Source organism: Chlamydotis macqueenii, chromosome 6 (assembly GCF_036417535.1).
Source record: "Chlamydotis macqueenii isolate bChlMac1 chromosome 6, bChlMac1.mat, whole genome shotgun sequence".
In the NCBI taxonomy this organism is placed as follows: domain Eukaryota; kingdom Metazoa; phylum Chordata; class Aves; order Otidiformes; family Otididae; genus Chlamydotis; species Chlamydotis macqueenii.
This window is the reverse complement of record NC_141561.1, coordinates 41,564,860-41,592,776: the sequence shown is the minus strand read 5'-3', so window position 1 is coordinate 41,592,776 and position 27,917 is coordinate 41,564,860. Positions and strand designations below refer to the sequence as shown.

Here is a 27,917-nt window from a genome sequence, read left to right as displayed (position 1 = left end):
TCACTTGGTGATTTCAGCAGTTTCTTAATGACTTCAGACCAACATTGCAGCTCCTGTTATCACGTCCTTTGCTTGACATGTTAGTCCTTGACAAATACCAGTCCCTGATAAGCTTAAGTGAGTCTCAAGGCAAACAGGATTGTTAGGCATTGTCTAGCAGACAGTTGGTCTCCCAAATCAAGCGATATTTAGCAGACAGTTAATTCCCTGTTTCAACAGAGCACAACTCCCTTCACGTATTGCTTATTCCCAGCCTCGTGTTCGCAGGAGAAACGCGTACAGGCAAACTGGTATGCACCCGCAGACACCCATTTCTGCCTTTTGCTTTGATAAAGCTGCACAGCTGAGTTGGTGAAATCTGGACGCAGAGATGTCCACAGCAATGTGGCTGCAGAGCAGGATGGATCTCCAGATGGACTGACTTGTCCAAGTGGGCCAGTTTTGCAGCAGGGAGATTATTTTCTTCCACCTGGGCTGCCATCTCTTTCAATATTTCTACAGTCAATTGTCCAGGTTCCCACTGTGTCCTGCTTTGAGTCCTCAGAGCTTCCCTGCCTGCAGGTGAGCCCACAGAAACGAGTAGGGACAACCCCGGTGACGTTCACCTGTAGGATCATGGGCTTCAGCGCAGCGTCCCTTCTCTGCTTGATGGAGATACCAGAGCACAGTTTCCAGGGCTGAGCTGGATTTTTGCCTGCCTTCTTGAAAAGCATGGCTCAATTACTGAGTCTCAATGTATCATCTAGAAAGGTCATAAACAAACATATTAACCCACTTCCCATCAAACTGACATCAACTCTGCTGACCTGGGACATTTTTGATACCATTAGCTGTTTCTGCTTTGCCCCTTGGCAAGAACCGATCACGTTTCATTTCAAGAATTTATCCCTGGCTTAAAAAAAGAAAACCACATACGATGTGTCTGGGTCTGGCTTTCCGTCCTTAACAGCTCTGTCTGCAAGTCTCTCCCGGGAGAGGGTAGGAAAAATTCAGTAGCGGAGGCTGTAGGGCTGTCAGGATGCTGAAAGGGTGACCAGGGCAGGAGATGGGCTGACTCTCGAGGACCATCACTCCATGCTCTTCTGCATCCACAGCGCCAGGAGGTCAAGTTCTGCCGATCGGTGCTGGAAACTGCTGTTTGACACTGACGTCCTACATGGGGTGTGAGTGGTGAGGAGGCTGCGTTTGGTGATGGTTACTCGTCCTAGAGTGGAGGTCAAAGGGGTCTTATGGGATGGAGGAGTAAAATAGGAGGTCTTGTTCAGCAGAGGAAACTGTGAAAGTGGTGCGGGTGGGAATACACACTCCCACGTGTACACATAACATGCGGGGCTCTGAGCTGAGCCTTGCCGCTCAAGGAGTGGCATCTTGTCCCTGAAAAATTTCAACTCAGCAAGGATCAAAAAAGGAAAGTGCTGAGAAAAGGTGGAGAGAAGAAAACAAAGGACGTCATTTGGCACCGGTATGAACCTCTTTTATTGTCCGTCTTGTCTCAGAAAGGAAGCGGTGGAACAGGAAAAGGCTCAGAGAAGGGCAAACAAGGACAACTAGAGATCCAAGTGATCACCTGAGTGATGGAAGCCAGGCTTTAAAACTGGACCAGAAGAGGTGGGGCTTTGTGCAGAGATGGTTGGTCTGTGCAACACGGTGCTAAATGTTTACGGGGATTCGAGGGGAGCCTGGAAGAGCGTCACTGGGTAGGAACCATGTCTGGCTGAGGAAACCTCCTGGGCTGGAAGTGGTTGGAGGCTAGGAGAGTCCTCAGGGGAAGTATTAAATTTCATTGTATCTTTCTACTCAGTTTTTTATTTTCCACTGGTGGCTGCATGACAAAACATCTCGATGTTGAAACAGAGCAGTAATTCAGGTGCCTCCAGTTCCGCGTTGTCTCTCTAGCTGTGGGTGACGGACAGGACTACATATCCCAGCTACACCGGGCTGGCTGCTCCAGATGGGGCTGGGGCTGGCAAGTATGTCGCAGGAGGGACAATGCAGCCACCAAGCACGATGCCTGGAGAGCAGCAACGTGAGCCTGCGGGTGAGCGTTGTCCTGCAGACATTGCAGCAGGAGAGGAGCACGGAAACTGCTCTGCAGTGGTCATCTTTTGCAGGAAAAAGAGGTGGCCCGTAGGCATGGTGGCTCCCAGGATGTGGTGGCCTTCTGCACATGGTGGCTAATGGGCACAGTGGCCCATAGGAACAGCGAGCTGTAAGCTTGGTGACTTTTGGGGTACAGTGGCTCCCCAAGCACGGTGACCTGCTGGGGATGGTGGCCTATGGGCACAGTAGCTCCCTGGGCAGGGTGGCCTGTGGGCACAGTGTTTCCCTGGATTTAGTAGCTTCCTGGAGATGGTAGCCCATGAGTGGGTACGGTGTTTCCCAGGATTTGGTGGCCCTTGGGGATGGTAACCCCCTGGGCAGGGTGGTCCCTGCCCACAGTGGCAGGTGTCCCCAGTGCACGGCAGCTCTCTGGAGACAGTGGCCCGCAGGCACAGTGTTTCTCAGGATTTGGTGGCTCCTGGGGGATGGTAGCTCATCAGCACGGTATTTACCAGGATTTGATGTTTCTTTGGGGATGGTGGCCCATGGGCCTGGTGTTTCCCAGGATTTGGTGGCCCCTTGGTGCCGGTCACCCATGGCCCCAGCAGTTCCCAGGATTTGGTGGCCCCATGGGGACGCTGGCCCCTTGGTGACAGTGTTTGGTGGCTCCTGGGGTACAGTGGCCCGTGGGCACGGTGTTTCCGAGGATTTGGTGACTCCCTGGAGATGGTGACCCTCTGAGCACGGTGGTCTCTGCCCACCCTCTCCCTCGGCTGCTGCATCCCCGGTGAACCGGTCCGAGGTCCCGGGGGGGGGGGGGGGGGCGGGGCGGGAGCCGGACCGCCGCCATCTCCTGAAACCCCGCCCCCGGGCGTGGCCGCCCGCCCGCTCCCCCGGCGCTCGGCGCTGCTGGTGCCACCGGTACCGGGGGCTGCGGGCGGGATGTACGCCGGGAGGAAGAGGAAGAAGCCGGTGCCGAAGAGGTGGGTGCAACTGGGGTGAGGCGGGGGCGAGAAGCAAAAGAGGTAGGGAGACAGCATGCTTGGGCTACTCTGTTTTAATTAGGGTTAATTGGAGCTTTGTGGGCTCTGGCAGGCTGGAGGAAAAATAAAAATCCCAACGGTTATCGTCCTGCTTCCCCAGCGTTCCCGTGAGGAAGCTTGTTGGGGAGTCGGAGATGCTCGGTTGTGCTCTGGTTTGAGCCGCGGGCTGGCTTACGTTTCCCTGCCTGCCGAAATCAAACGTTATGGCAATTACTATTTACCAAAAGAGCCCTGTTCTTACCAAAAATATGTCCCCCCGCAATGTGTTGCTGGAGTTTCCCAGCTTTGGGACCCCCATGCCTCCATCCCCACTCCAAAATCCCATGAGCCTGTGGACCTCAGGTTACCAGGAATTACAGGTGTGTACACATTTCTGGGAACGGGTCGAGGCCGGGAGATAAGCTTGAGCCCAAACCTGGCACGGAGGAGGGAATATCAGTGTTGTAAATGAGAGATGTTAAGCTGAGCTCGAGCCTGGGATGAAGGAGGGAGCATCAACGTTATAAAAGTTGGGTGAGAAGGTGAGCCAGAGCCTCTCTTGGGTTGTTATTAGGGAGTCTTTAAAAAGCGTGGAAACGCAAAGGGTGGTCGCTCTGCCTCAAAACTCTGTCCTGTGTGCCATGAAGCGATATTTCCAGCCCTGTGGTGGAGCTAGCGCGACCAGACTGAGGGTTTGGGCTGGATTTGTGTGGGTCAGGGTGTGGGAGAAGGTGTCTCTGTGGAGCGGAGGGGACCTCCATCCCTCTTACCGCAGGGCCAGCCTCAGGAATCACAAGGGATTCTTTTCTTCTGTGACCGGGTGGATCTCGCAGCGGGGTCCTGCTGGGAGAGGCCAGGCAGAGCAGGGCTGGGGGCAGTGGGATGTGGGCTTAGGGAGTCCTCCCTCTGCAGTTTGCTCAGGGCTTTTTACTTACTAATAAAAATCAGGAGACGATAGGTCGGCTCAGGCAACCTCAGCTGGTGTTAACAGTTAAATATCCCTCGGTACTTGCCCGCTTGCAAAAAGTGGTGAACTTCCTGCTGGGTTCCCCGTTCAAAGGGCAGCTGGGGAAAAACAACAGTGCAGCAGTGGCACAGCCTTTGCCCGGCTGGCAGTAGAGCTTTCGCTGCGGCTCTGCTCCGGCCCATCGACACCGAGCTCAGCCGCTTTTCTCAGCAGCTTTGCCGTGAACTCTGTCACGGCCGTGCTGGGCTTTGCACTGTGCCTGTTTCATACGGCTGTGCCGTATGGCTCCTGCAAGTAGGAATGGGGGCTCAGACCTCTTTAAAATGCCTTTTTTTTTTTTTTTCTTTTTTTTTTTTGGTGTAGGTGTTGAGCTGCTTCATCGAGCTCCAGGGTTGCACTCGGGTAGCAGCACCTTGCGTGGTGCCTGGGGCCGGCAGAGACCCAGAGCTTTGCCCTGCAGCGTGAATAGAGACAGTCCTAAAGGCAGGGCAATTTAAACAGCTTTTAAACATCCAGACCATGCTTCACTGTTTCAGTGAGCAAGGGAAATGTCATTTCCTGCTGTGCTCACCTGTGCAGATTCTCTGGTGGCTAATAACGTGGTTATGCTCAAGCCAATGCCTTTCCCTTGGTAAACGCGTGTGATGGGGGCTGGTGGTTTCTTTCTGAAGCTGTTACACTATGCATTTTACTCACTCCCTTACAGAGCAGCACTCCTTGCTCAACTCTAGTCACATTTTCTCTTCTTCCTGGCTGTTTGTGGGCTAGATTTGGAGAGCGAGTGGGGAGAGGACTTTTCTTTAAAGGATATCTGAGGAAACTCAGAATAATTTTCTTCAGCTGTCTCCTTTTTTTAAAATCAGAGACAGAGTCAAAGGAAAACAATTTCATTTTTTCCTTCCTGATGAGTGACTGTGATTTCAAAAGTATTTAAGCCACTGGCTAACAGAGTACATAAAAGCACTGGTGCCAGTGTGTTTTGCCTAGCTTGTACAGACAAGTTTGGTGATGAGTTGTACCCAGCCTCTCTGAGAAGCAGGATATATCCCTGCTGATGCTTATGTTACAAAACAGCATGATTGAGCTTTCCCGGAGAAATGCTACAATTTTCTGTCTGTGCTTAGATTGAGCTTTGATTAAGCTCTCCTTTGCCTCTTCCAGCCCCAAACCACCACCCCCTGAGGGGGTGAAGTCCAACCCCTCCAAGCGGCATAGGGACCGACTCAACCAGGAGCTGAACAAGCTGACTGGCTTGCTGCCCTTCCCCGAAGATGTGCGCACCAGGCTTGATAAACTCTCCATTCTGCGGCTGGCGGTTGGATACCTGAAGGTGAAGAGCTACTTGATGGGTGAGTGTCGGTGCTGCAAGGGGTGAAAAAGCTCCTGGCGTCAATCCCCGCTGCGCGGCTCGCATCCCACCCCAAGCCATATTTGCCTTGGGATGCAGAGTTGTGTCTCCTGAAGGCAGGGCGATGGTGAGCTGTGGTATCAGACGATCAGTTTGTTAATGCATCAGTGTTGGATCTTTAGCTGAGGTACTGGCCTGAAAGTACCCTGGAAAACCAAGGAGGAAAGAGCCACGTCTCCAGAAACGTGGAGGAGTTGGCAATGGTTGCTAAGAGGTGCTATACCTAAGGGTCATTTACCCCTCAGGCTTTTTGCTGCCATGACACAGATTTTATCCTCTGGAAGGAACCCCCTTCGTCCTGTGTCCTGCTCTCGCCAGCTCGTGGTCAAGGAGCAATAGGTAAAGCAGTGTGAGTCTTGCTGAACAGCCATGTTCCCCTCATCTAACTGGAACTGCGTTTTGTAATTAAATTAAACGAAAAATCCCCAGGCTGCTGTGTGCTCCTGGGCAGGCAGGGTAAGTAGGTGTTGCACAGGGCTGCTCCATTGAGGATGGCAGGGTAGGCAAGGCTGCTCTTAAGGTCCTTGCTCAGTTTGGCATCTCGTTCACTCATTTTTCTCCGCTTTCTTCCGTGGGGAGGTTTCATACGTCAGTGGTTTAGTGCTGCGCTAGCCACTCTGGCCCCACTGGGCTCAGCTGTGGTGGGTCTGTTATACTTCCCTAATGAGCATTTCTATGAGATTGAGAGTGATGCCTCATATCCAGAGACCCCAGTTCGTTTTTGCAGGCTGGAGGGTTGAGCTGATGCGCCCGGAAAACCGATCTCACGTTTGCCTCTTTGCAGTGCTGCTGCTGCGGAGACCCTGATACAGGGTCTCATACAGCAACCACAGTGGGGGAGTGATTGTGGCTCTTGTGACATTGTGACATTGCTGCTTTTTTTTTTTTTTTTTGCTTCTTCTCTTGGGACTGGGGGCTTTTTGGTGTGTTTCTGCCTCGATGTGTGTGTAGCTCCCTTCCTGCTCCTCACAGGTCGCAGCTGCCATCGCCCTTTTAGCAGTCGTCAATGTATCTGAGATACTTACTGCTGGTGAAAATACTTGTGCTGGGGTGCTCCAGGGTTGTTCTGCAGACCTTGGGTTTGAGGAGCAGGGAGTGTACACGCTACACATCACTTGATGTGGTGCTGCCTTTGCAAGCAAGAAAAATACTGCAAAGGGGAGGCCAGCCGGGCTACCCCTTGTGCACAGACCTGCTGTCCGCCCTCTCGCGCCAGCCATAGCCCAGGGAAGTTTTGTGCAGATGTGCTCATGCCATACCCTGATGAGGAGCCTCTCCCAGCTCCCAGGAGCTGCAAACGGTTCAGCTCCTGCTCCTGAAGCTGTAGCTCACACATGGGGCTGTGGTGGTGGGAACTCTCCTGCGGAGCTGGTTTCTCCGGTGGGAACCAGAGCAGCTCCGTCCTGCCCCTCCAAATCCCATTCCTGGGGCAGTGTTGGAGCATCACAGCAGCATGTTACCTCTGCAAAACCACTTGAGGGTGGGTGGCAGACCACCCAGCCTGGCTGTGAGTGTGGTGGACCCTTGTCCTTGCCCTGGAGGTGGTGGGTAGCTGGGAAGGAAGGCAGCCTAATGCTGTTATGGCAAGATGTCATGTTTTGGGGATGTGTCAGCTCCTTCCGCCCAAGACTGCGCTGACTTGAATTCCTCCGCTGACGTTCAAGGGAAGGCAGCAATCAACCCTCCTTAGTGATAGAGCTGGACTCTGCAGCACCCAGTGCGTGTCTGGGCTGATGCACCAGCTGAGAGGGAAAATAGGGGTGCAGAGGGTGGCTGGGGGGTTATTCACCACACTCCTGAGTCACCACCCTCCCCTGCCTGCCAGCAGGACACATTTCCAAAAAGTAGTTGCTTAAACACTATGGAGCAGTGCTTGAGGGCTGGGGTGGCTCCTGCGGCGGGGGGAGGCATGGGCTGGTGTGTGTGCACGGAGCGGGGTCAGGACGCACGGACAGGGACGCACGCACATCTCCAGTGCCTGGAGCTCACAGGGACAGGTGACAGACCCTGCTGAAGGCAGATCATTGGGAGGGCAGGAAGCCGCCAGCATCTCTCTATATTTAAAAGCTCCTTATCATGTCATCTCCCCTCCAGACTGAATAAACTTGGCTCCCTTAGCTTTTGATCCATGCTAGGTTTGTAACATGTCCCTTGGGGTCTGTCCTGGGGTTCTCTCCAGTCAGGGAAGCCGGTCCCCAGGAGGGGACCCCTCTGCCAAGCTCTCCAGCTGGGACCCCTGCCTCCGAGCAGGAGCGGTTCCCGCTGGATGTGCTCGCCATGCGCTTCCCAGGGTGAGACAGCCGCTTCAGAAAAACAATCATCATTGCATGGATTCATGTTCAGTGGCAGCCTTGTCCCCGTCTCGGAGACCCGTTCTGCCAGGCCAATTACTCCCATTTGGCCACTGCACCTTTGATTTCCATCCGCCCTCCTCACTTTGCCCGTGTCTGCCCTGGAGTTCATCTTGTTTGACTTCAGATCACCCCACTGATTCATCAAGGTCGACCTCAGTTCGAGCCCTGCCGGGTGACGACCTGTGTCATCTGCAAGTCACAGCAGCCCACTTGTGGTATATCGCCTCAGGCGTTTTGGGGGAGACGACAAAAGCCCTTGTGCCGTGCTTTTTTGGTTCTGTTTTGCTGTTGTCTGCTTTCCGCTTCGCAGCAACTCCTTTCCTGCAGCAGGAGAGCAGGGCATCACTTGGCGAGCATCCCTGTCCTCCGCTGCCTCGACCTCTCTCCATCAGTAGCCCGAGCCCATTGCCTTGTCTCCAGGCCGCTTTAATTCGTGACAAATTGACAAAGAGTTCCTCTTTTCAAGCATTTCTATCAAGTCTGGGCACTTGCCCTTTCTTCTGGGCAAAGGGTTAATAGAGTCTACGTGGAGCCGAAGTACGTGTTTATAACCAGTCTGGCAGGGAGGCGGGTGCTGGCGAGTGACTCTGGACATCCGCCTGCCCGGGCTGTATCACAGGTTAAAAGTAAAAATTCTATGTCCCGCTAGAGATGGTTCTTGCAAGAAATGCAGCGTGTGCCAAAAAGCCCATCCGAGGATCTGCCTCCTCTTGGCTTCGTGTCTTTCGAGCAGGTATTCAAGTCTTTGGGGCAGGAGATAGACCAGCTGTGAAAGGCAGGAGCAATTCGCTGCTGCCCACCATTTGGTGGCCTTCTGCTAGCTCTCCCTCCCTGCTTGAAGTCTCCTGTACAGCCTGATGCGTGCTGGTGCTTCTGGGAGTAGAGCCCAAAGTGGGTTTGGCTTTTTGTTGCTGGTGGTGGGTTTCTTGGCTTTTTAAAAATTTTAATTCCAAATGTCTGGGGAGAGATCAGTAAGAGATGAGAAGGAAGGTGATTATGAACAGTCCTCTGGTCCTCCCTGACATGTCTGTGTCGTTCGGTATTTCCCCAGTATGGCTTTTGCTGGTTTGGAAACTATCTCAGGTAGACCCTGTAAGGTGACAGGTCTTTGGTTTCTTCTTGGGGTTGGTGGAAGGATCCATAAACCTCCCTCTCCATACAGAGAGGACTACACTGTCCTGAAGAGCATGCAACACCTGCATGAGTTATTAAGGAACCTTCCCTGACGTTTGAGCTGGTCAGGCTTTGTGCTGGTGTCCAGAAGCTTGCTTTGGCTATGCCAGGTTTGCGTGTAGGCTGAGCTTGTCTGACTGCAGCCCGCGGTCGGAGCTGCTGCGTAATCCTGGAGCAGCTGGCAGCAGGTTTCACCAGGTAAACTCACTGCAGTTAGTATTAAATTAGATTTCTTTTTTTTTTTTTTTTTTTGTCCTTTGCTGTTACCGTGGGCCACAGCTGCAGGGATCTAGACCTGAAGTTAACTGCTGTGGTGAAAGGAGTCAAGCTTAAATCCCTCCCTGGAGAAGATCCCGCAGGATCATGCCAGAGTGTTTGCAGCAGCAGTAGGTTGGAGAGGCTGACGTGGGCTTCAGGGCTGCCAGCGCTCCCCTGGGCGTTTCCATGCTCCTCGGAAAAATACTGGGTGACTTTTCCTAGTAGGTTTATAATCTGTGGGTTTGCTTGTTTTACTTGAATGGCATGAGCCTGCTCTACCTGGCACGATGCCTTTGTTAAACAGCTGAGGCAAAGGTTGGTGCTAGTTTGATGGGGTTTGGGATCGGGTCCAAGAGGAAAACGGTTGTGCATGGCTTGGTGTTGCTGGAGGAGCTGGGAGTTCCTCGTTTCTTGATGCCAGGCATCTCTGGAGTCTGTTGAAAGAGAAATATTTGCCATGGGTGAAGTCTGTAGTCTTCCACCAGTGTAACTCAGCCCATAAGAGCAGAACTGGCTCCAGGATTTTTTACCAATAATTTTTTTTCAGTGACAAAACTATGCCACAGGCAAGTGATGTGTTAGCCTCCATGGTTGTCCTGCTGTGCCTTGGAATGGGATGAGCAAGAAGTGAAGAGATTAGATTGCTTCGCTCCTTTTTCTTTCTTTCTTATGCTTAAGGTCTTTCCTCCGTGTTGCAGGGTTTAGAAACCTCCTTGCAGAGGCAAGAAAGCCAACCCAAAGGGATGCTCTTGAGGGATGTACAAGACACCTCCTGATTCATTAGCGCTGAAAATGTTACTGATCCTGGCTGACATCTCCCCTGGCTTCCTTTTGAACGAAAGCCTTCCAGTCTTTGGGGATCACACCAGCAGCAGGAAGCCTCCTCCAGTGCTCTGACTGGTGTATGGGTTCAGGACAGAGCTGGGTTTCCCTGCCCTCCTCTTAGACGTTGCACACTGATAGCCTCTGTCCCAGCACTTCAGAAATATAAATGATCACCAAATTGCTTCAGAAAATGTCTAGGATTTGTCTAGTCACTGTAGATCACTTTCGTCGTGGTCTTTTAAATCTTGCATTAAATATCTGTTAATTCTCAAAGATACACAACAGGAGACTGAAAAAGCTGGGCACAAACAGCAAATGTGCATTGTCCTTGTACCCATAGGTGTTTATTTTCCTTTGGGCACATTATAGCTTGTATACATGTTGGACCTGTTCCTTTTAACCCAGTTACCTTTGTGGTCTCAGCTGCTTCTTGTGGAAGTGAGTCTCAGCATGTGAAGGTCCATCACAATGAGTGTCTTAAACAGCGGGTGAATTAACCAGCTTTTAATACGGCTTGGCACCTGCTTTTTCCTCCCTTGAAGCAGACAGGGATCTCCTCTTCTTCCTGACATTGGTTATTTCCAGTGCGTCTTAGCCAGCAGCCCCTTGGAGCTGTGGCTTCGTCAGGCTGAGGGACCTGAGGCTTTTGGTGGGATGCTGAGGGGTGGCATCTCCCCATCGCGTAGCCTGCTCTGGCCCTGGCTGTCGATCCCTCCTGCTCCTGGTTGTGCTGGCTCCAGCCTGACCTTGCCACAGGCTCTGCCGTCACAGCGCGTCCTGGAGATGCTCCCTGCATCACCTTCATCCGGATTCATCGGGGAGCCGGCAGGAGGGGAAGGAGGCTCCAAGCCACCACCCCATGTCATCAGGTGACAAAGCCAGCGTTGCCTGGCGTGAGGTGATCACCCTGCAAGTTGTTTCTGATGAGCATGGATTTATGTGCTGGTGAAATCCCCCAGAGACTAACAACTTGTCTCAAGCAGATGGGGGATGTGTCAGGAGTGATCTCTCCCTCCCGTGAGGTTACTTGTATTGCAGATGGGGTGGGGTTTTTTTCTGCACTTTGTTTAAAAGGACTTCTTATTTTTTTCGCTCTCAACCCCTGCAGTTCCTGGCAATTTGAGCAAGGATGAGTTCAGAGACCTGACTGGAGGGGGAGAGCCACAGGGATGCTTCACTTCCAACTTGTTGGTTGAGGAGGCGGCTCAGTTGAGACTGTTTGGATGTGAAGAGGGTCACCACCTGAAAAGGGGTACAGGAGGTCTCCAGATCATCTAGTGAGGAATGGCTGTGGCCTCTGAGAGCAGCCTCAGCCCTGCCTGTCTGCTGGATGCTCCCTCCGCGGCTGGCCGTCCCCAGCAGGGTGGCTGTCTCTTGAAGCAGAGAAGCCCTCTGCAAGAACAAGACCAGGCTACAGATGTGGAAGTGATGATGAAAGTAAGGGGAGCTCCTGTCACACATTGCTGGATTATTTGGTGGGAGGGAGCCATGTATTTTGCCTCGTGCACTGGCCCCAGGATCTCCTTGGCCTCTGACCATGGATGGGGAGGACTGGGCTGGGTGTGAACACCAGCTGCTCTATACCACGAAACCACAAAATGAGCAAATAGGTGTTTTGTGTTGGGTTCTGTAAGCCCAGAGCAGCGGTCTCCAGCTCATTGCAGCTCTCTCTGGAGATGCTGCTGGTGGACACTGGGAAGGAGCTGAAGACCATGTGCTCTCGGGCCTTGCATCCTCTCAAAACCCTCTCTGCCCTTTTGGAGCTTTGTTTTGGAAGAACTTGGTTTCTTTTTTAATTTCCCTGCCAGATTGCCTCATTTCAGTGCTTTAGAGAGGAGCCAACCCTTCAAAAGTATTCAAATATTAAAAAAGAACCAATGTTTCATTTTGAAGCTATTCCGCTCCATCATGTGCAAATTGAAGCCATACCCGTGGTCCAAATGGGCTTTGGCTGTTTTTCCTTGGGGATCACTTGGCAATTGTGCAAGGAGGCTTTTTGCTTGCCTCAAACTTGCCTTTTGAAACTCCTGGGGACATGCCTTTCCTCGACTGCTGAGCAAACTGAGCACAGTGACTGCTTTCCTGGCGCTGAACCTTGTCTTTCCCAACATTTCCCAGAGTTCTCGCGTCCCGTGGCCCAGCTCATCCACCTCCTGCCAGTTTGGGAAATGTCTACGCAGAGGGTCGTCCCCTGCCGAAACGGAAATGCAGGGGGCAACGCGGATTTGTGGCGTGGGCTAAACTGACCCACGGGTGAGCTGGTTGCTGCTGAAAGCCTGCATGGGTGGGTGCTTGTTGTTACTCGGGCTCCACATGTAAATAGAGTTGAGGGGTGTTTTGACTCCCAACTTTTTTTTTTTTAATACAAAAATGTGAATGTGTCATGGAAATTTTGATACAGAAATGTTGATCTGTCAGGGAAAATGCTTTTGCATATTGACGGTCTGACGAAAAACAAAATGTCTCCTATCAGCGGTTTCAGATGAAACTTTTTTTAGGTTTGGAATTATTTTGGCTCTGAACTCAGTGCTACTGGGAAAAAAAAAAACCAATAAACCTTTAAAACCTTTCAATGATGAGGTGAGAGCTTCCACCATGAGGAAAATTGAATATGTAGTCAGAATTGGGATGGTTTGGGTTTTTTTCCTTGTTTCCTACCGCTCCCTCAAATTTACCAAGACCTTTTCCCCTTGGATCCGGCCGAGGTCATGCAGTGCCAGCAGAATGCAGGGCTCAGACAGGGCAGGCAGTGGTGCTCTGCTGGGACGTGGCTGTGCACAGAGCATCCGAGCCCTGCCTGACCTCGCGATGCTGCAGGAGCTCATGGCAGTGGCAGAGCTGGGGCGGTTCCTACACGGGGCTGCTTTGAGATTTTCCTGCAGGTTTTTGGTTCAGTTGGCAAAAAACTTGCCTTGAGAATTTTCCTTTGGTTGGAAGCTGAGTTTGGACTGCGTTTTTTCCAGGATAATTCCCCAGCAGATGAAGTACCACACTGGGGACGTCCCAGGGAGCTGCCATCCTTCTTCAGATTCCCTGAACAACCAGTTTTCTGTGTCCCGTCATGCTCAAGGTCCTGCAACCAGGGCAGGAGGTTTCACATCGGCTGCACCCATGGGCGTTGCCTTGAAGGCATCTAGTGAGGAAGTGTGGGGCAGCACATGAATCAGCCCAGGGAGATCACGGCAGTGAGCTGCTCAGGTGTCTCACCGGGAGCACCATGGCCACCAAAGGCGGCAAGGAGAAAAAATAGGGGTACTTTGATGGCTCTTCACATGGTTTGGGAAAGTTTGCCCCTGTCTTTCGTCAGCCCTGAAGGGCAGGAAAACAGACATTGTGGCACTGAAGCAACTTCAGCTCTACCAGACTCTAACCTGAAGACTTATCGCTGTGTTGGGTGGCGTTTCCTAGCCTGGGCAGCCCAAAAATGCTCACCTCCCCTCTATCCTTTGTGTCTTTGCCTCAAACCTTGGCAGAAACAAGGTTTCCCAGAAACGAGACCAAGCAGGGGCTATCGTCTCTTGGAGGAAGCGTTGGCCAAGTTAGGGATAGCTCTGTGAAGGGTCTCTGCTCCAGCTCCCGCTATTCTCATCTTCCTCTGAGCTGGGTCGATGTGCATCGGGTAGCGTGGTTGCAGCTGTGCATGAGTGGCACCGGGATGGGGAGGAGGAGGGAGAAGCTCCTGGCTTGCCCCTTCTGTGCTGATTTCTTGCCCTCTCACTCGCAGCTGCAGCTACAGATGTTGGCGACTGCGTGCTGGATCAGCCCAGAGCCCCAGGAGGGAATGGACAGACAGACCTGCAGGTTGACAAGGAGCTGTTTCCTGAGGGGGAACTGCTGCTCCAGGTATCGTGCGGTAGCTCAGTCGCTCACAGTCATACCTTGACTCCCGCGGTCCACCGGGCACAACGACTGGTCCCCGTCTGCTGAACAGTACAGCAGCTGTGGGGCATGGGGTCCCATCTGTGAAGCAAAAGGAAACCCTGCCTGGCCCGGAGCCTCTTCCCTGTGATTTCTGCAGGCACTAAGCACCTTGGGACCAGTGACACTGCCTGGCTGGGACAGGTCCCCATCCCTACCATTCCCTCCTGCCCTGCGCTGCAGTTTGCTGCTGCTTTGGTTACGCTGCAGCAGCTCTGTATGGGCTGTACCATCAGCTGTGTCTGTGAACAGAGCAGGGCGCGGGGTGGTGGCTTGTGTCCTTCTTGCAAAGGCACCAGGTGATGTCTGCGCCTGTAGCTTGCAGGTGTTAGCTGTCACTGAGCCCAAACCTGGCATTTTTCCTTGGCACCCACTGCAGTTCATGGACCCACCATGTGAAACCTCATCCATCCTGACCAGGAGGGTGCAGGGGTATCCTGCAGCAGCGTAGGGAACGATCCCTGGTTACAGTCGCTGAGGTAACGGGTTCCTTGTGTTCTAGTAAAGGTGAAGAGGAGAATGGCAATAGCTGCAGGATAAAACATCTGCCAGGAACTGTTTATCCTACCTGGGGCATTCCACAAGCTTCCTAGCATGAGTTCACAGCCTGCCTGGGTTGGAAGCAGCCCGGGTTCACCTGGAAGGTTGAGAGGGGAAAAATAAGGGAAGATGGATTTGGGAGACAGAGGTGGACAGAATCAGTGGGTGGCGGGAGCTTTGCTTTGTAGAAAGGCCAGTGTGTGTCTCATGAGATAGCTCTCACTGAATAGCTTTCCAGAGAGCTGGAGCAGCTCTCTTGTGAGGCCAGGGTGAGAGAGCTGGGGCTGTTCAGCCTGGAGAAGAGGAGGCTCCAGGGAGACCTGAGAGCGGCCTCCCAGTGCCTAAAGGGGGCTGCAGGAAAGATGGGGAGAGGCTGTTCAGCAGGGCCTGGTGTGACAGGACAAGGAGTAATGGTTTTAAAATAGAGGGAGGGAGATTTAGATTGGATATTAGGAAAAAATTTTTTACAATGCGAGTTGTAGAACACTGTCGCAGGTTGCCCAGAGAGGTGGTGGATGCCCCATCCCTGGAAACGTTCCAGGCCAGGTTGGCCGGGGCTCTGAGCAACCTGATGTGGTTGGAGATGTCCCTGCTCCTTGCAGTGGGGTTGGACTGGGTGATCTTCAAAGGTCTCTTCCAACCCAAACCATTCTATGGTTCTATGGATTTCAGAGAACAAGGGGCTGGTGAGTCAGCTGGCCAAGATGCTCTTTGCTTGGCCTGCCATTATAAATGTAAGCCAAAGGAAATGGGATAGAAAGGTCACACAGAAAGGTCGCTGGATAAACATTTGGGCATCTCAACTTAAAACGTGCTGCAGGGCAAGTCTGCGCAAGGCCTTAGCTTTTTACGTGGCTGTGTTCCTGATGTCGTATGTGTCTCTGCTTTCTGGGCCTCAAGTCCTCTTCTCCCTGCTTCCACCTCTCCAAACAAAAGCAGGTGGATGCTTGGCTCTCCTTAAAGTCTGACTTTGGTGCCTTCATCCCGGCTCTTGCATGGCCTTGCAGGAATGCCCACCATTACAGACAGGCAGGAGGGTGTGAGCACAGCCCCACAGGAGATTTTGTTGAGGTGGTGACTCCTGGGAGCCCAGCCTGACTTCTGGCAACAAAGCTTGGACCACATGGGCTTCACTCCCAGGACCAATCTCAGCTGTCTGTAAGTGTGACAGTCATGGGGGAACAGCTGGAATAAGACAATAGCCAGGAGGGAGACCATGGTTGCCCCAGTCCCATGATGGAGCTGCTCCCAAGCACTCTCTGGGGATTTGAGATGGGTCACACGAAGGCATTTTGTTGAGCCACCAAAGCATTGGTGGCTTTGGGTGATTGAAGGCATCTGGAGAGCTTACGAGGTGTTAATGTGACAGAAATCCTCCAGCTGAGCTGCCTGATTTTTACCCCTCAAAGAGCATTTTAATTAGATACTATAATTTGCAGAAAACTTTGGCTCGGGGTCCCTTGAGGGGCTGCGGCTGGATCTCTGTGGAATCCAGCAACATGCTCAATCCAGCAGCCTCTCAAAGAATCCAAATGGCTGAAAAAAGCCATCCCAGGCGAGCCTGAGCATCACTGTAAAATGGACAAACGCGTGAGCCGTGGCAGCCTGCCTCCTGCCTCCTTTTTGCGTGGAGGAGGAAGATGAATGGAGCTGAAGTAGCAGCGTGGGCGGCCAGACCCTCCTTTCCAGCCTGGTCTCCAGCAACCAGCACGTCCCTGTGGTCCCTCCAGCTCGGCATGGCCTAGCTGGGCAGCAAGGGCAGAGTCCATGTTTGTGGCCTAATGCTTATGAGACCTGCTGAGACTTCTGCCCGCATCTTGCTTAGACGCAGACTTCCGCTTAGGGTTTTCTTTTCCTAATTTATCTCCTTTTATTCACTAATAAATTAAATCCATTACAGACCAGAAGAGGGGGCAGGAATTACTATCTAGTGCAGTACTTTCCTGGGTCTTCGTGTTGCCTCTTTTCTTGGTATTCACTTGATGCATGAGCTCCCCTCCCTCCACCCTAGCCATGACCTCCCATATTTTTTGTGTAGTTTCTCTAATTTGGCATGGGATTGGTCTTTTTCAAGCAAGGAGCTACCAGTTTGGGTATGGATTTAGCTGCAGCCCGTGCGTGTGTAATTGCAGTGTAAGGCGAGAAGTGAAGTTGGCAGGTAGTATGAGCAGAAAGATGTTTTTAATAGAGATTTGGGGGTTTTGTGTTTAAAGCCTTATCTTCTGTCATCTAGAACATCAGCAAGAGGAGAGTAATTTTCCGAATATGTTGTCTCATGGTGGCAGTTCAATGCCAAGATGTACTTGAGGAGCAATGGGGTTTGTTCCTGACAAACGTCTCAAGAGCAATGGGGCCTCTTGAGGTGTTTGTCAGGAACAAGAACAGATTCAGATGAGAAGAGGTTGTGGTCCTGTGTAATGGGAGATGGATGAGAACAGGATGCTGTCACCTCCTTGGAGATGTGTCATCAGTCTGCACGCTTATAAGGACCAGAGGGTGCCACATCAAGCGTCACAGATGCGATGTTGGGGGCTTCACAAATCGGGATCTGAGTTTCTAGATTTTCCCACCTCTTTTGCTTTCAAGGTGGTGTTGGTTTTACCTGCATTACCATCTGTGAATGATAGCAGTGGCTGAATTTGGTCTTATATCCTGTACTTTGTGATAGATTGTTCATGCACCTTTGGAGCTGAGAGCAGCAGTCCAAGGGACAGCGATGTCCCTGTAGTCCTCAGGTGCTAAGGATTAAAAGGCAGGTTTTGGGGCGTGATTGGAGAAGTTCTGGGGAGGACACATACAGAAATGCAGAAATAAGCCTGTATAACCCCCTAACTGTAAAACTCAGGATGAAGAGCAGGGCCCAAACTGTCTTTGGAGGTCATCCTTAAAATGAAAGAGTGGATAAAAATGTCAGGTCACTGACTGACTGCAGTTCGGTTACCATCTCTGAAGGCTTCATTGTGCCTGAACTGAAGCTAGGCTCCTCCTGGAGTCACCAGTCTTCTGCACGGCTCAAAGTATTTATTCCCTCAACACTACCTGCTGCTGCTTGTTATTGAAGTTGTGGGCAGGTTTGTTAGAGGAAATTGGGTCTGCCAGCAGAAGAGCCCCAGAAGAGCATAGCTGTACTCAGCTGATACAGCTGGAGAGGAGCTAACTAACTCCAGGTGCTCCAGAATCCTCCTCTTTGCTGGTCCCTCCTGATGCAGGAGATGGCCTGTGGTGAGAGGACTTTATCAACAGGTGTAGAAAAAATTGTCAGTCCACCTTTGATCATTGCAAGGTCCTGCACCTGGGTCATGGCAATCCCAGGCACAAATCCAGACTGGGTAGAGAATGGATCAAGACCAGCCCTGAGGAGAAGGACTTGGGAGTGATGGTGGATGAGAAGCTCAACGTAAGCCAGCAGTGCGCCCTTACAGCACAGAAAGCCAACGGCATCCTGGGCTGCATCCCCAGCAGCGTCGAGGGAGGGGATTCTTGCCCTCTACTCTGCTCTGGTGAGACCCCACCTGGAGTACTGTGTCCAGTTCTGGAGCCCCCAGCATAAGAAGGACATGAACCAGTTGGAGAGGGTCCAGAGGAGGTCACAAAGATGATAAAAGGGCTGGAGCACCTCTCTTATGAGGCCAGGCTGAGAGAGCTGGGGCTGTTCAGCCTGGAGAAGAGGAGGCTCCGGGGAGACCTGAGAGCGGCCTCCCAGTGCCTAAAGGGGGCTGCAGGAAAGGTGGGGAGAGGCTGTTCAGCAGGGCCTGGTGTGATAGGACGAGGGGTGATGGTTTCAAAATAGAAGGAGGTAGATTTAGATGAGATATTAGGAAAAAATTGTTTACAATGCGAGTTGTAGAACACTGTCCCAGGTTGCCCAGAGAGGTGGTGGATGCCCCATCCCTGGAAACATTCCAGGCCAGGTTGGCCGGGGCTCTGAGCAACCTGATGTGGTTGGAGATGTCCCTGCTCCTTGCAGGGGGGTTGGACTGGATGGGCTTTGAAGGTCTCTTCCAACCCTAACCATTCTATAATTCTATGAACCCCTCCCCAACTAACCAGGGTTAAAAGCCTCATGTGGTCATGAGGTGGCTTCTTTCTGACAAAGAAGGTCCCTTCTCATCCTTGAATGCTCAAGAAACACCTGGAGAAGTTTGTCTTTCAAGCAGCTGGATTGAAGCTAGGGAGAGTAACTCTGGGCTCAACTTATTCTTTCAGGCATTCAATGGATTTGTCATCGCCGTGACTGGAGATGGCTACATCTTCTATGTCTCCCCTACTGTGCAGGACTACCTGGGCTTCCATCAGGTGGGTACCACTTTTTTCCTGGCTTCACGCCCAGGTCCAGGAAGGAGGCGCTGATAGCCGTGCCAGGGCTTTCTGTTCTTCTCCCCTCCCAGCTCCCTTGGATCATTTTTTATGTACATTTTCAAATGAGTCATGTTCTTTGGGGGCTGAGGAAGCTAAGAAACATGCTTGTGACTTTAGTAGGAACAGATGCAACCTGAGCAATGGCAGACTCTGTTTCCTCTTCTCTTTGTGTGTAAGGAGAGTGTGAGATTTTTCTTGCATCACACTGCTGGGCACGGGCTGAGGGTATCTTGCTGGCGAGCAGTGTCGGTGCCCTGAAGTACCGTGTGTTACACGGCATGCCAAGGAAAAGCAGATCTCTCCCCACATCCTGCCCATTACGTCCAATTCCCCTGACATCCAGCTCCTTCGGCCAAAGGACTGAGTCAACAGGAGGGCCATGAGGCTGCCAAACCCATTTTGCTGCATGAGACCCTGGTGCACCCGCAAGAGACTGATGTGTTTTTTTTCTTTGTCCTCTCTTGGTGCCCTTTCCCAGCTCACTGCAGAAGGACCCACATGGGCTGATACCCCAAGTAAAAATCCTGTCAGAGGCAGGGAGCGGTCTTCTCAAAGTACCTTGTATGTCTGGTTGAGCAGGAGCTCTGGTGTGCTTCTGAGGGCAGGGACATGGCAGTGGCCTGAGCTGCCCAAGGGCTTGGGCAGGGTCATGCTGACCACCACAGCATGCAGGAGCAGGATGGGAAAGGCTGGTCCTAGATGTGGTCCTAGAAGATGGGGGCTGTGATGGGAGGCAGGTGGTGTGAGGGCCTGCTGGCGTTTCTGCTGTGTGGCCAACACAGCCCAGCATCAGCATCCGTGTCTTTTCTGGTGGCACACTGGGATACGGATTCTCATGGGTTTGGAGTAAAGAAAACCTACAGAAACCTTTTATTAAAATAGCAAACCCCCCCTGCATAAGTCTTAAAAAAAAAAAAAAAGTTTGCAGAGGGCTAGGGATGACAACGCAAGAGAGATCTTGCCTGCTGTTGCAGGCTGGCAATTTGTGCCCCACGAACAAATTTTCCTCTGACAACCCAGAGCCTTTCAGGCACTTTGTCTGAATTTGGTGCTGAGAAGGTCATAGAATGATAGAATGGTTTGAGTTGGAAGGGACCTTAAAGATTATCCAGTTCCAAGCCCTAGATACTAGAAGTTAAGATGCCAGGCAAATGCTGCTGCTGGAGTGTTCACCCCACAGATGGGGAGTGTTCTGGTTTTGTTAGTGAGGGGGGGCCTAAGGTGGTATCTTCTGTAGGAAACTGCTAGAAGTCGCTCCCCTTTGTTCAGTGGACTCGGCCGGGCCTAGGGCGGACCCGCTGCTGGCCAAGGCCGAGCCAATTGGTAGCAAAATGTCCCGTGATAACGCCTCTGCGATAACGTATTTAAGTAGGGGAAAACAGGAAAAAGAGAGGAGAAGATGTGAAGCAGCTGAGCGGGGGGCAGAGAGGGGGAGGCGCGAGCCTCATGGGCCTTGCAGGCCTCACCCTCTGGCCTCCCGCCGGGCAGCCGACTGGGCCCAACTCGGCCCGGCCCGGCTGCAAGAAGTGGAGAGGAGATGAGAAGTGAATAAGATGTAAAAAGGATCCTGAGAGGCGTCTGCCAGCCTGTTGTGAGGAACGGCTGCAGACGCCAAGGTCAGTTCAGAAGGAGGGGGAGGAGTAATATGGCTCCTGGCCAAGATTCCTCTGCAACTCGTGGTGAAGACCATGGTGGAGCGGGTTGTCCCCCTGCAGCCCATGGAGGTCCACGGAGGGGCAGAGATCCACCTGCAGCTCGTGGAAGACCCCACGCCAGAGCAGGTGGAGGCCTGAAGGAGGCTGTGGCCCATGGAGGGCCCGCTGGGGCAGCTGTTCTAGAGGGACTGCACCCTGTGGAAGAGATGACCCACGCCAGAGCAGTTTCACGGAGGACTGTGGCCCGTGGGAGGGACCCCACGCTGGAGCAGAGGAGGAATGCGAGGAGTTCTTCCCCTGACGATGATACAGCGGCGTAAAACAACACGTGATGAACTGACCGCGACCCCCATTCCCTTTCCCCCCCCCGTGCCGCTCGGGAGGGGAAGGTAGTAGAGATAATGTTAAGCCTGGGAAGAGGGAGGGGTGGGGGGAGGTTATCTTGTTCCCTGTCTCATTCTCCTGCTAATTTTAGAAAATAAATGAATAGTTTTCCCCAAGTCGAGTCTGTTTTGCCCGTGACGGTAACTTTAAGGATTTCTCCCCGTCCTTATCTCAAACCTTGAGCCGTTTTTTCTTATATCATCTCCCCCTGTTCTCTCGGAGGGTGGGGGGAGCGGGAGAGAGACTGCGTAGTCTGGTCCTGATCAGGGCTGAACTACGACAGGGAGAAAAGCTTCCCAAAGAGCAGGAGCTCCCGTGGCAGGGGAGAGTTCTGGAGTTTCAGCATTTCCCATAAATTGTGTTTAAGGGTGAGATGCCAGAGCCAGCGTGAAACATCTGTGGAAGGGCTGGGTGACACAAGGAGAAACCTCAGCCTTGCCCCTGTGGGGAATGGGGTGGAAGCTCTGCTTAGCTATGGCCAGTGGACTCTGGGGAAATGGATGTTGACAGTCCTGAGCAGCCGGAGTTACTTGGATGTGGCCATTGCTGTTGCTTCTAGAAACCTCAGAGCCGTTCTCATGATTTCCCCAGCCAGACCTGCTTTCGGCTCCCTTTTCCTCCTTTGTGAGCCACCCTCCCTAAAAGCAGACCTGGTCCTTGCCCTCCATGCTGCATGCAAAGCTGGTTGCGTTTTCCTGTTTCTTTACACTCAGTCACTGCACTTGTGGTACCAACGGAGGGTACTAGGCTGGGCAGGAGGCAACGCTTTTCTCCCCTTGTGTCCTTCCAGTCAGATCTCATTTACCAGAGTGTGTATGAGCTGATCCATGCGGATGACAGAGCCGCCTTCCACCACCAGCTGCATGGAGCTCCAGCGTCCGGCAGCACCCAGCACGCTGCTGATGGTGAGTGCCGGCATAGTCCCTAATAGTGATCCCCGGGGACCAGCCAGCCACCTCTACGTGGCCACTCAGTGCTGGAAAACCCTCCTGCTGGCATTTATAGCCATCAAGCACAGCCCTCTGCTGAGGAGCATCCCTGGGACTCGTGACCATTCCCGGGGTTTGCAGGGCCACCTGTAACCAAAAGCAGCCAACAGCAATGACATGCTGTCTTTCACTGCGCTGTCCCGAGCCTTTTTGCTTTTCTGTTTCAGTGGGGGTGGCTTGCTGTCTTGCTCCTGTCTGGGAGGCAAGCTGAGCTTGTGGGAACCAGAAACTGTTGTGAACTGGTAATTTCTCACGGCAAGGTCTTTCCCCATCTTGTGAAGATCATGGGTTCACTTCAGCAGTGGTGTCCACCAGGAGAAGGTCTGCAAGGCCATGAGTTCAATGTGTGCAGTTTGGAAAACTTTGTTTTCCCTTTGGTTTCCCAGCCCTTCGTGCTGACCAGGCGCTGCTGGCTGAACACAGCACCATGTCCAGCCCCCAGCACTTCCTCCCCGAGAAGCCCTCCTTTGTGGAAAGGAGCTTCACCTGCCGCTTCCGCTGCTTGCTGGATAACTCCTCGGGATTTCTGGTAAGGCAGCCCTGCACCAGCACACCCCTCTGCCTACAGCATGTTCCCCAGGGGCCACTCGTGTTCCAGTTCCCATCATCCTGTTTCCTTCACTCCTGTATTTTCTGATCCTCTCTAAGGCCTTGAATTTCTGTGGGCGCTTGAAATTCCTTCCTGGGCAGCAGAAGAGGGCATCGGACAGGTCTCTGCTTGCTCTCTTCGCCATCGCAACTCCCCTCCAGCCGCTCTCCATCCTGGAGCTTCGGACCAAGACGCTGATCTTTCAGACAAAGCACAAGTTGGACTTCACTCCCATGGCCTGTGATTCCCGGTAAGGCATCTTGCACCTTCCTCGTGGAAAAATCCATGGTGCTGGTTAGAAAAACAGAGATTGTGGGAGCAGGGCACTTCTGACCCAACTCCTGCGGTAACTTGTCTGATGCTTTTGTCCATCTGCTGCCAAGCATTTCTGTAGCCCCCCAGTAACATGGGAAGCAGATTAACTGGGTGCTAGCACTTCTTGACATCCGTGTTTTATCCCAGCAAACCCAGCATGGGGTTTTGTGGAAAAGGGGATGCAGCTCAGCCCATGATGGAGAGTTGCACCACCCAAAATGGGAGGCACTGGCTAGCTGCCTGGGTTCTGGGCAGGGGATTGCGTCTGGCTGGTGGGGTCCAGCTGGGGGATCCATCCCTGGTGTCATCGAGTTTCTGCACTGTTTCCAGGGGGAAGGTTGTCCTGGGTTACACAGAAACGGAGCTGTGCAGGAGGGGGTCTGGGTACCAGTTTGTGCACTTGGCCGACATGATGCACTGCGCGGAGAACCACGTGAGAAGTGAGTGCTTGGGGGCCATCGGGGCAGGTGTGTTTGCAGGGATCCTTACGGCTCCCCAGCACCAGTGCAGCTCTGGCCATGCCGGTACCCGTGGAGTAACCATGTCTGTGCCACCTCTCTTCTCTCCCTGCCCCAGTGATGAAGACGGGGGAGAGCGGGCTGACGGTTTTCCGGCTGCTGACCAAGAAGGGCGGCTGGGTGTGGGTGCAGGCCAACGCTCGGCTGGTGTACAAAGGCGGCAAACCCGACTGCATCATTGCCCGGCAGCGAGCCCTGTCGTGAGTATTGCCAGGTCTCCAGCTGCCTTCACCTGCTTTTGGCGTGGGTGGCCGTGGGGCTGCTCAGGGCATGTGGAGGCAATGAGGGTGGAGGAAAGAGTGGCTGGGTCGTGTTGCCAGCCTGTGTCCTCCTGTAGCAGTGGCCAGCAGCTCACCCCTCCTGTCTGGGGTGAGCCCTGGGCACGCAGCCCTTCCCTGAGCTGTGCAGACCTCCCCACGGGCTCCCCAGAGCCCCAGTCCTCCACCGGCAGCAACATAGCCAGCCCTGTCCACCCTTTTCTTTAGACAAGCCAAGGCAGGGCTGTGAGTTCCCATCTTGCTGTTGGGAGGGTGGTTTTGCCTGGCCCAGAGGAGATCCTCATGCTGTTGCCGTCTCTTTTTCCCTCCACCCTGAAGGAACGAAGAAGGAGAGGAACACCTGCGGAAGAGAAACCTGCAGCTGCCTTTTAGCTTTGTCACAGGGGAAGCGGTCCTATACGGGAGCAACCTTCCCAAGTTCCTGAACTCCTTCCAGGCTAAGCAGGAGTCGCAGACACAGGCAGACTCCTGCACGACGCAGTGCTCGGTAGATTCCAACTCTCTTCCTGGGGCCGTGATGAAGCAGGATGCGTCCGTATACATCTCCCACGCTGATAACGCTGATAACGTGCCTCAGTTCTCTTTGCCAGATCTCATCACTGAGCCTGATGGACCGAGCCAGGGTGAGGAAGTCAGTGATGCCAAGGAGGACAGCAACTCCCTCCTGGTTGTTATCGAAACTCTCTTTGAGAAGGATGAGGTGGGTGGAAACATCTGCCAGACCCTCCAGAGCCTCAGTGTGGACAATGCGGAGCTGCAGCGGTGGGAGGAGGCTCTGCTCAGCTTGGTTGCAGAGGAGCAGCTGCCATCTCAGGAGGATGGCAAGAGGCTAGGCAGTGAGGCAACCCCTTGCGTGGAGCAGATGCTCCTCAGGGAGGATGCTGAGAAGAGCATGGACTTCCCACACTGCAGCACATCACCCTGCAGGCAGGAGAACAGTGCTGCGGCTCATTTCCAGCACTGCTGGGCGATTAACTCAGCGTTTCAAGCCCCACCGCAGCCCCAGGCACCTGGTGCGCAAGGCCAAGATGCTGTGGTCTCTCTGGTCTCCACTACCTCCGAGGTCAGCTCTGCGGACGTCCTGTTTAACCCAGGCGGGCTGTCAGGGAGGACCGGTGTGGACGTCCCGGGCTGTAGCAGCAATCCTTCTGCAGCACTTCGGCTGGCAAACCCAGGACAAGTGCTTCAAGCAGAAGTTACCACCTCTGCCTCTGTAGGTAACACTGCTTCTGATGATCAGAGCCAGCCCGAGTGCGAGCTTGTGGGCTCAAGCTGCCCACCTCTGTTGCACTCGAAGGAACTGGTGACTCAGTGGCACAATGCTTTGGATCAGTGCACTTCTCCTGGAGGTTGCCCATTAGAGGCTTGGATGGCCTCAGCTCCCAAACAGCTGGAAGCAGCAGGAACACATCTGGAGTCACAAACTCTCCTGGCTGGCAGCCCCGAGAGCCCCTCAGGGGCTGGGCTGTGGTTGCTGCCCTCCCAACCTGCTCCTCGCCCTGCCCAGGGCTTGAGTGAGCCCTTGTTCTCTGGGGCTGGAGACCTTCACGATGAGGAGGCTGCTGTCCCTGCACGAGCATCAGCACCCTTAGGAGTCACCTGGCTGCCAGGGGGTGGTGGCTTCCCCGAACAGACCCCAATACTTCCTCCAGAGCCCAGCTTTTCCTGGGAAGGAGAGCAGGACAGGTGGTTCACGCAGCACCAGCCGTGGCTCCTGCAGGCTGGGGCAGCTCCTCGGAGACGCGGTGGAGCAGGTCTGGTGCCACCCAGTGGACTCTTGCTTGGGTCCAGCATGGGTCCCAGCACCCACCGGATGGACCACATCGTGCTGCCTGAGTGCCAGTATGGAAACAGCCTTTTCAGACATGAGAGCAACTTTCTCGGGAGTGCCTCTGAAATATCCCTTCCCCAGCATCTGGGTGCTTTGCCTTGCCCCAGCGAGAGCCACCCTGCAGCACCACGTTCCTCACTGGACTCCGTTTTGAGGTGCTCAGCAGCTCTCCCCGCGAAGGCGGATGCAGGAGTGCCTCCCTCCTACGAGCGGGGCCCTGGCTTCCGGTCAGCATCCTTCACGGGCGGGCAGCCGCTCTGTGCCTGCGAGGTCCAGCTCGAGGTGAGGTGCGAGGGCTGCAGGACCTGAGGGGGGTGCACCAGCTCGGAGGGATGGAGCGAGGGGTGGTGTTGGAGGGGGATGCAGCAGTGGTGGGCAGCCTGTTTCAAAGCCTCGCTGTGAACTAGGAGCCACGTTTTGAAAAGCTGCCGGCAAGTATGAGCTCTTCTGGCCCTGGACGCCTGCGAGTGGTGCCCCATGCTTCCTGGTCGCTCAGGATTTTGTCTTCCAATGCCTGAAACAAGGTGCCCTAGAAGATCTTTCAGGCAGTGTAGAATGAAGTGTTTTGTTTTGTTTGGTTTTTTTTTTTTTTTTTCTATGAGAAATCTTTCAGGGAGATGCAGCCATGCCAGCGGGGAGGTTTGCCAGCCTCTTGGGCTCCAAGGAAGGACACCCGCCTTGCTTGCTCGCGTGCTCCTGACAGCTTCTTGCAGACGTACCCGCTGGCCTTACAGGCACCGCCAGCACTGAATTGCTGTTTCTCCAGCAATGGAGAGCGTGGCCTCCTCACCAGCTGTGTGTGCAGACTGCCTTTGTCACATTGCTGTTCAGTCCCCTGCATCGTCTTAGCCTGCCTGAGCCCCTCTGCTCCTTGCTCTTCATCCCCTCTCCTCCTCCTCAGCCCCAGGTGACCCCACTCCCCGAGGAAAGGGGATGTTACCAAGCACTTTGAGAAGCTCAGCAGTATCTGAAAGGTCTATGTGGGAGGTGGAGCTGGTGAGAGCAGAGGCAGCTCAGGGTTTTGGGCTCCTCCACAGCCTTCCTGGGGAGTTTTTGGGGAAGTGGGTACCAGGCTGTTGTGACCCTTCTGGGCAGCACGGTGGGGAAGGTCCAGCCAAGCTCCTCTTGGGTTTGTCCCTGGCTTGTCCTTGCCCTCCTCTTCTCAGCAGTGCCGTCAGATTGGAGGAACGATGGGTTTTCTTCCTGCGGTCTCTCAGGATGTGTGGTTTTTTAAAACAGTGAGAAAGAAATTCAGTGACTGCTGTCTGCCTCTCCACTTCGGACCAATGCTGTGCCCTTCGAACTGTTGTCCTGCAGACCAGCACAACCACTTTGTTGAATTCTTTCTTTTTTATTTCTTAACCTAAGATGTGAATTATTTTCTTTTTCCCACCACGGGGCAAATCCTCCCAGCTCCATCAGGAAAAAACCCACAGAAAAAGCAATGATGGGGGGGGGCGGGGGTGGGTTTGGTTCAAGACTAGAAATGGCAAGCCAGGTTGGCCAGAGGTTGGGGACCTCCACATCTTCCCCCCGCCTTGCACCCGTCACTCTGAGCATCACGTCTGCCCCTCACACCAGCATTAGGCATGTAGTTTGCTAATGAGTAAACTCAGGTAATTAGCGCAGAGCTAACCCAGCAGCAAGCCTGGTGTGGGGTGGCCTCGTCTCCCTGGGTCTCTGCCTTCATGCCCTCTTTTTCCTCGCTGTGCCAGGGCTCCCGGCGCTGCTCGCAGGGCAGGATGGGGCTCGGGAAGGGTCCAGCTCTCGGCTGGAGGCCAGGAGCGGAGCAATGCTGGAACGCACCGCACCCCTCCGCAGTGGCCTGGAAGGAGCACCGAGGAGCTGACTGGCCACGTTAACGGAGCTTTAAACAGCAACGGACCCGAAAAGGGTCCCGAGGGCTCCCTGTCTTGCAAGAGGTGCCCTTTGGAGAGGGGGCACCCTGCCAGGCTCTGCCAGTTGGGGCCAAGACGGAGCCCTGGTGCTCTGCTGCTTGTGTCTTAGCTCTTTGTATGTGTTGTGCTTGTGCTTACAATGTCTGTTTTCTGTGGTGGTGTCTCATTTTACACTTTGCGGTTTCTTTGTATTGCTGTCGGCAGGCGGACGGTGCCGAGGAGAAAAAGATGTCCTGAAACTCGCCCCCGGTGTTTGCTTACGGATTAAAAGGCAATTTGCTTTGTATGGTGGTGGTGGTTTGTTTTGACCTGAAACAGCCTCTCTCAATTTCCCTCTTGACTGAGCAAGGATTTGAAAAAGCCTCCTTTCAGCTTAGCCCTGAGCCTGGTTTCTCTGGGCTTTGGCCAAAGGAGGAGGACGGTCCTGGCTCACCCCCTCCTCCTGCACCCCAGGGAGAGACGGGGCAAGGATTGCACACAGGGCAGGGCTGTGCTTTGCCCTGTTGAGGGCAGTTTCGGGGGGAAGGCAGGCCTGTGGACACCCTCTGAGTTTGGGGTCAATGAAAACCCAGGTTGCTGCCCTGCGCGTTTGCACC

The 27,917-nt window shown here is 53.6% G+C and overlaps 1 protein-coding gene and 1 long non-coding RNA gene across 3 annotated transcripts; one reads left to right on the top strand and one right to left on the bottom strand.

The window, feature by feature from the left end:
- Positions 1 to 3,112: 3,112 nt before the first annotated feature.
- Positions 3,113 to 4,088, bottom strand: LOC147600316 (uncharacterized). 2 transcript variants are annotated; one of them, XR_015258881.1, is made up of 4 exons: positions 3,998 to 4,088; positions 3,833 to 3,902; positions 3,499 to 3,723; positions 3,113 to 3,268 (listed from the first exon to the last, which is right to left on the bottom strand). It is a non-coding gene; the product is annotated as an uncharacterized LOC147600316 (long non-coding RNA). The 2 variants fall into 2 exon arrangements; XR_015258880.1 differs by lacking the exon at positions 3,998 to 4,088 and having other exon boundaries at positions 3,833 to 3,925.
- A 546-nt stretch (positions 4,089 to 4,634) lies between these two features.
- LOC104483189 (uncharacterized) lies at positions 4,635 to 27,607 on the top strand. The gene is made up of 11 exons (XM_086751220.1): positions 4,635 to 4,660; positions 5,191 to 5,378; positions 13,772 to 13,890; positions 18,712 to 18,801; positions 21,694 to 21,808; positions 22,279 to 22,421; positions 22,541 to 22,731; positions 23,127 to 23,236; positions 23,373 to 23,514; positions 23,911 to 25,705; positions 27,526 to 27,607. The coding sequence occupies exons 1-11, from the start codon at positions 4,635 to 4,637 to the stop codon at positions 27,556 to 27,558; spliced, it is 2,952 nt and encodes a 983-aa protein (XP_086607346.1). The 3' UTR covers positions 27,559 to 27,607.
- The last annotated feature ends 310 nt before the right edge of the window (positions 27,608 to 27,917 follow it).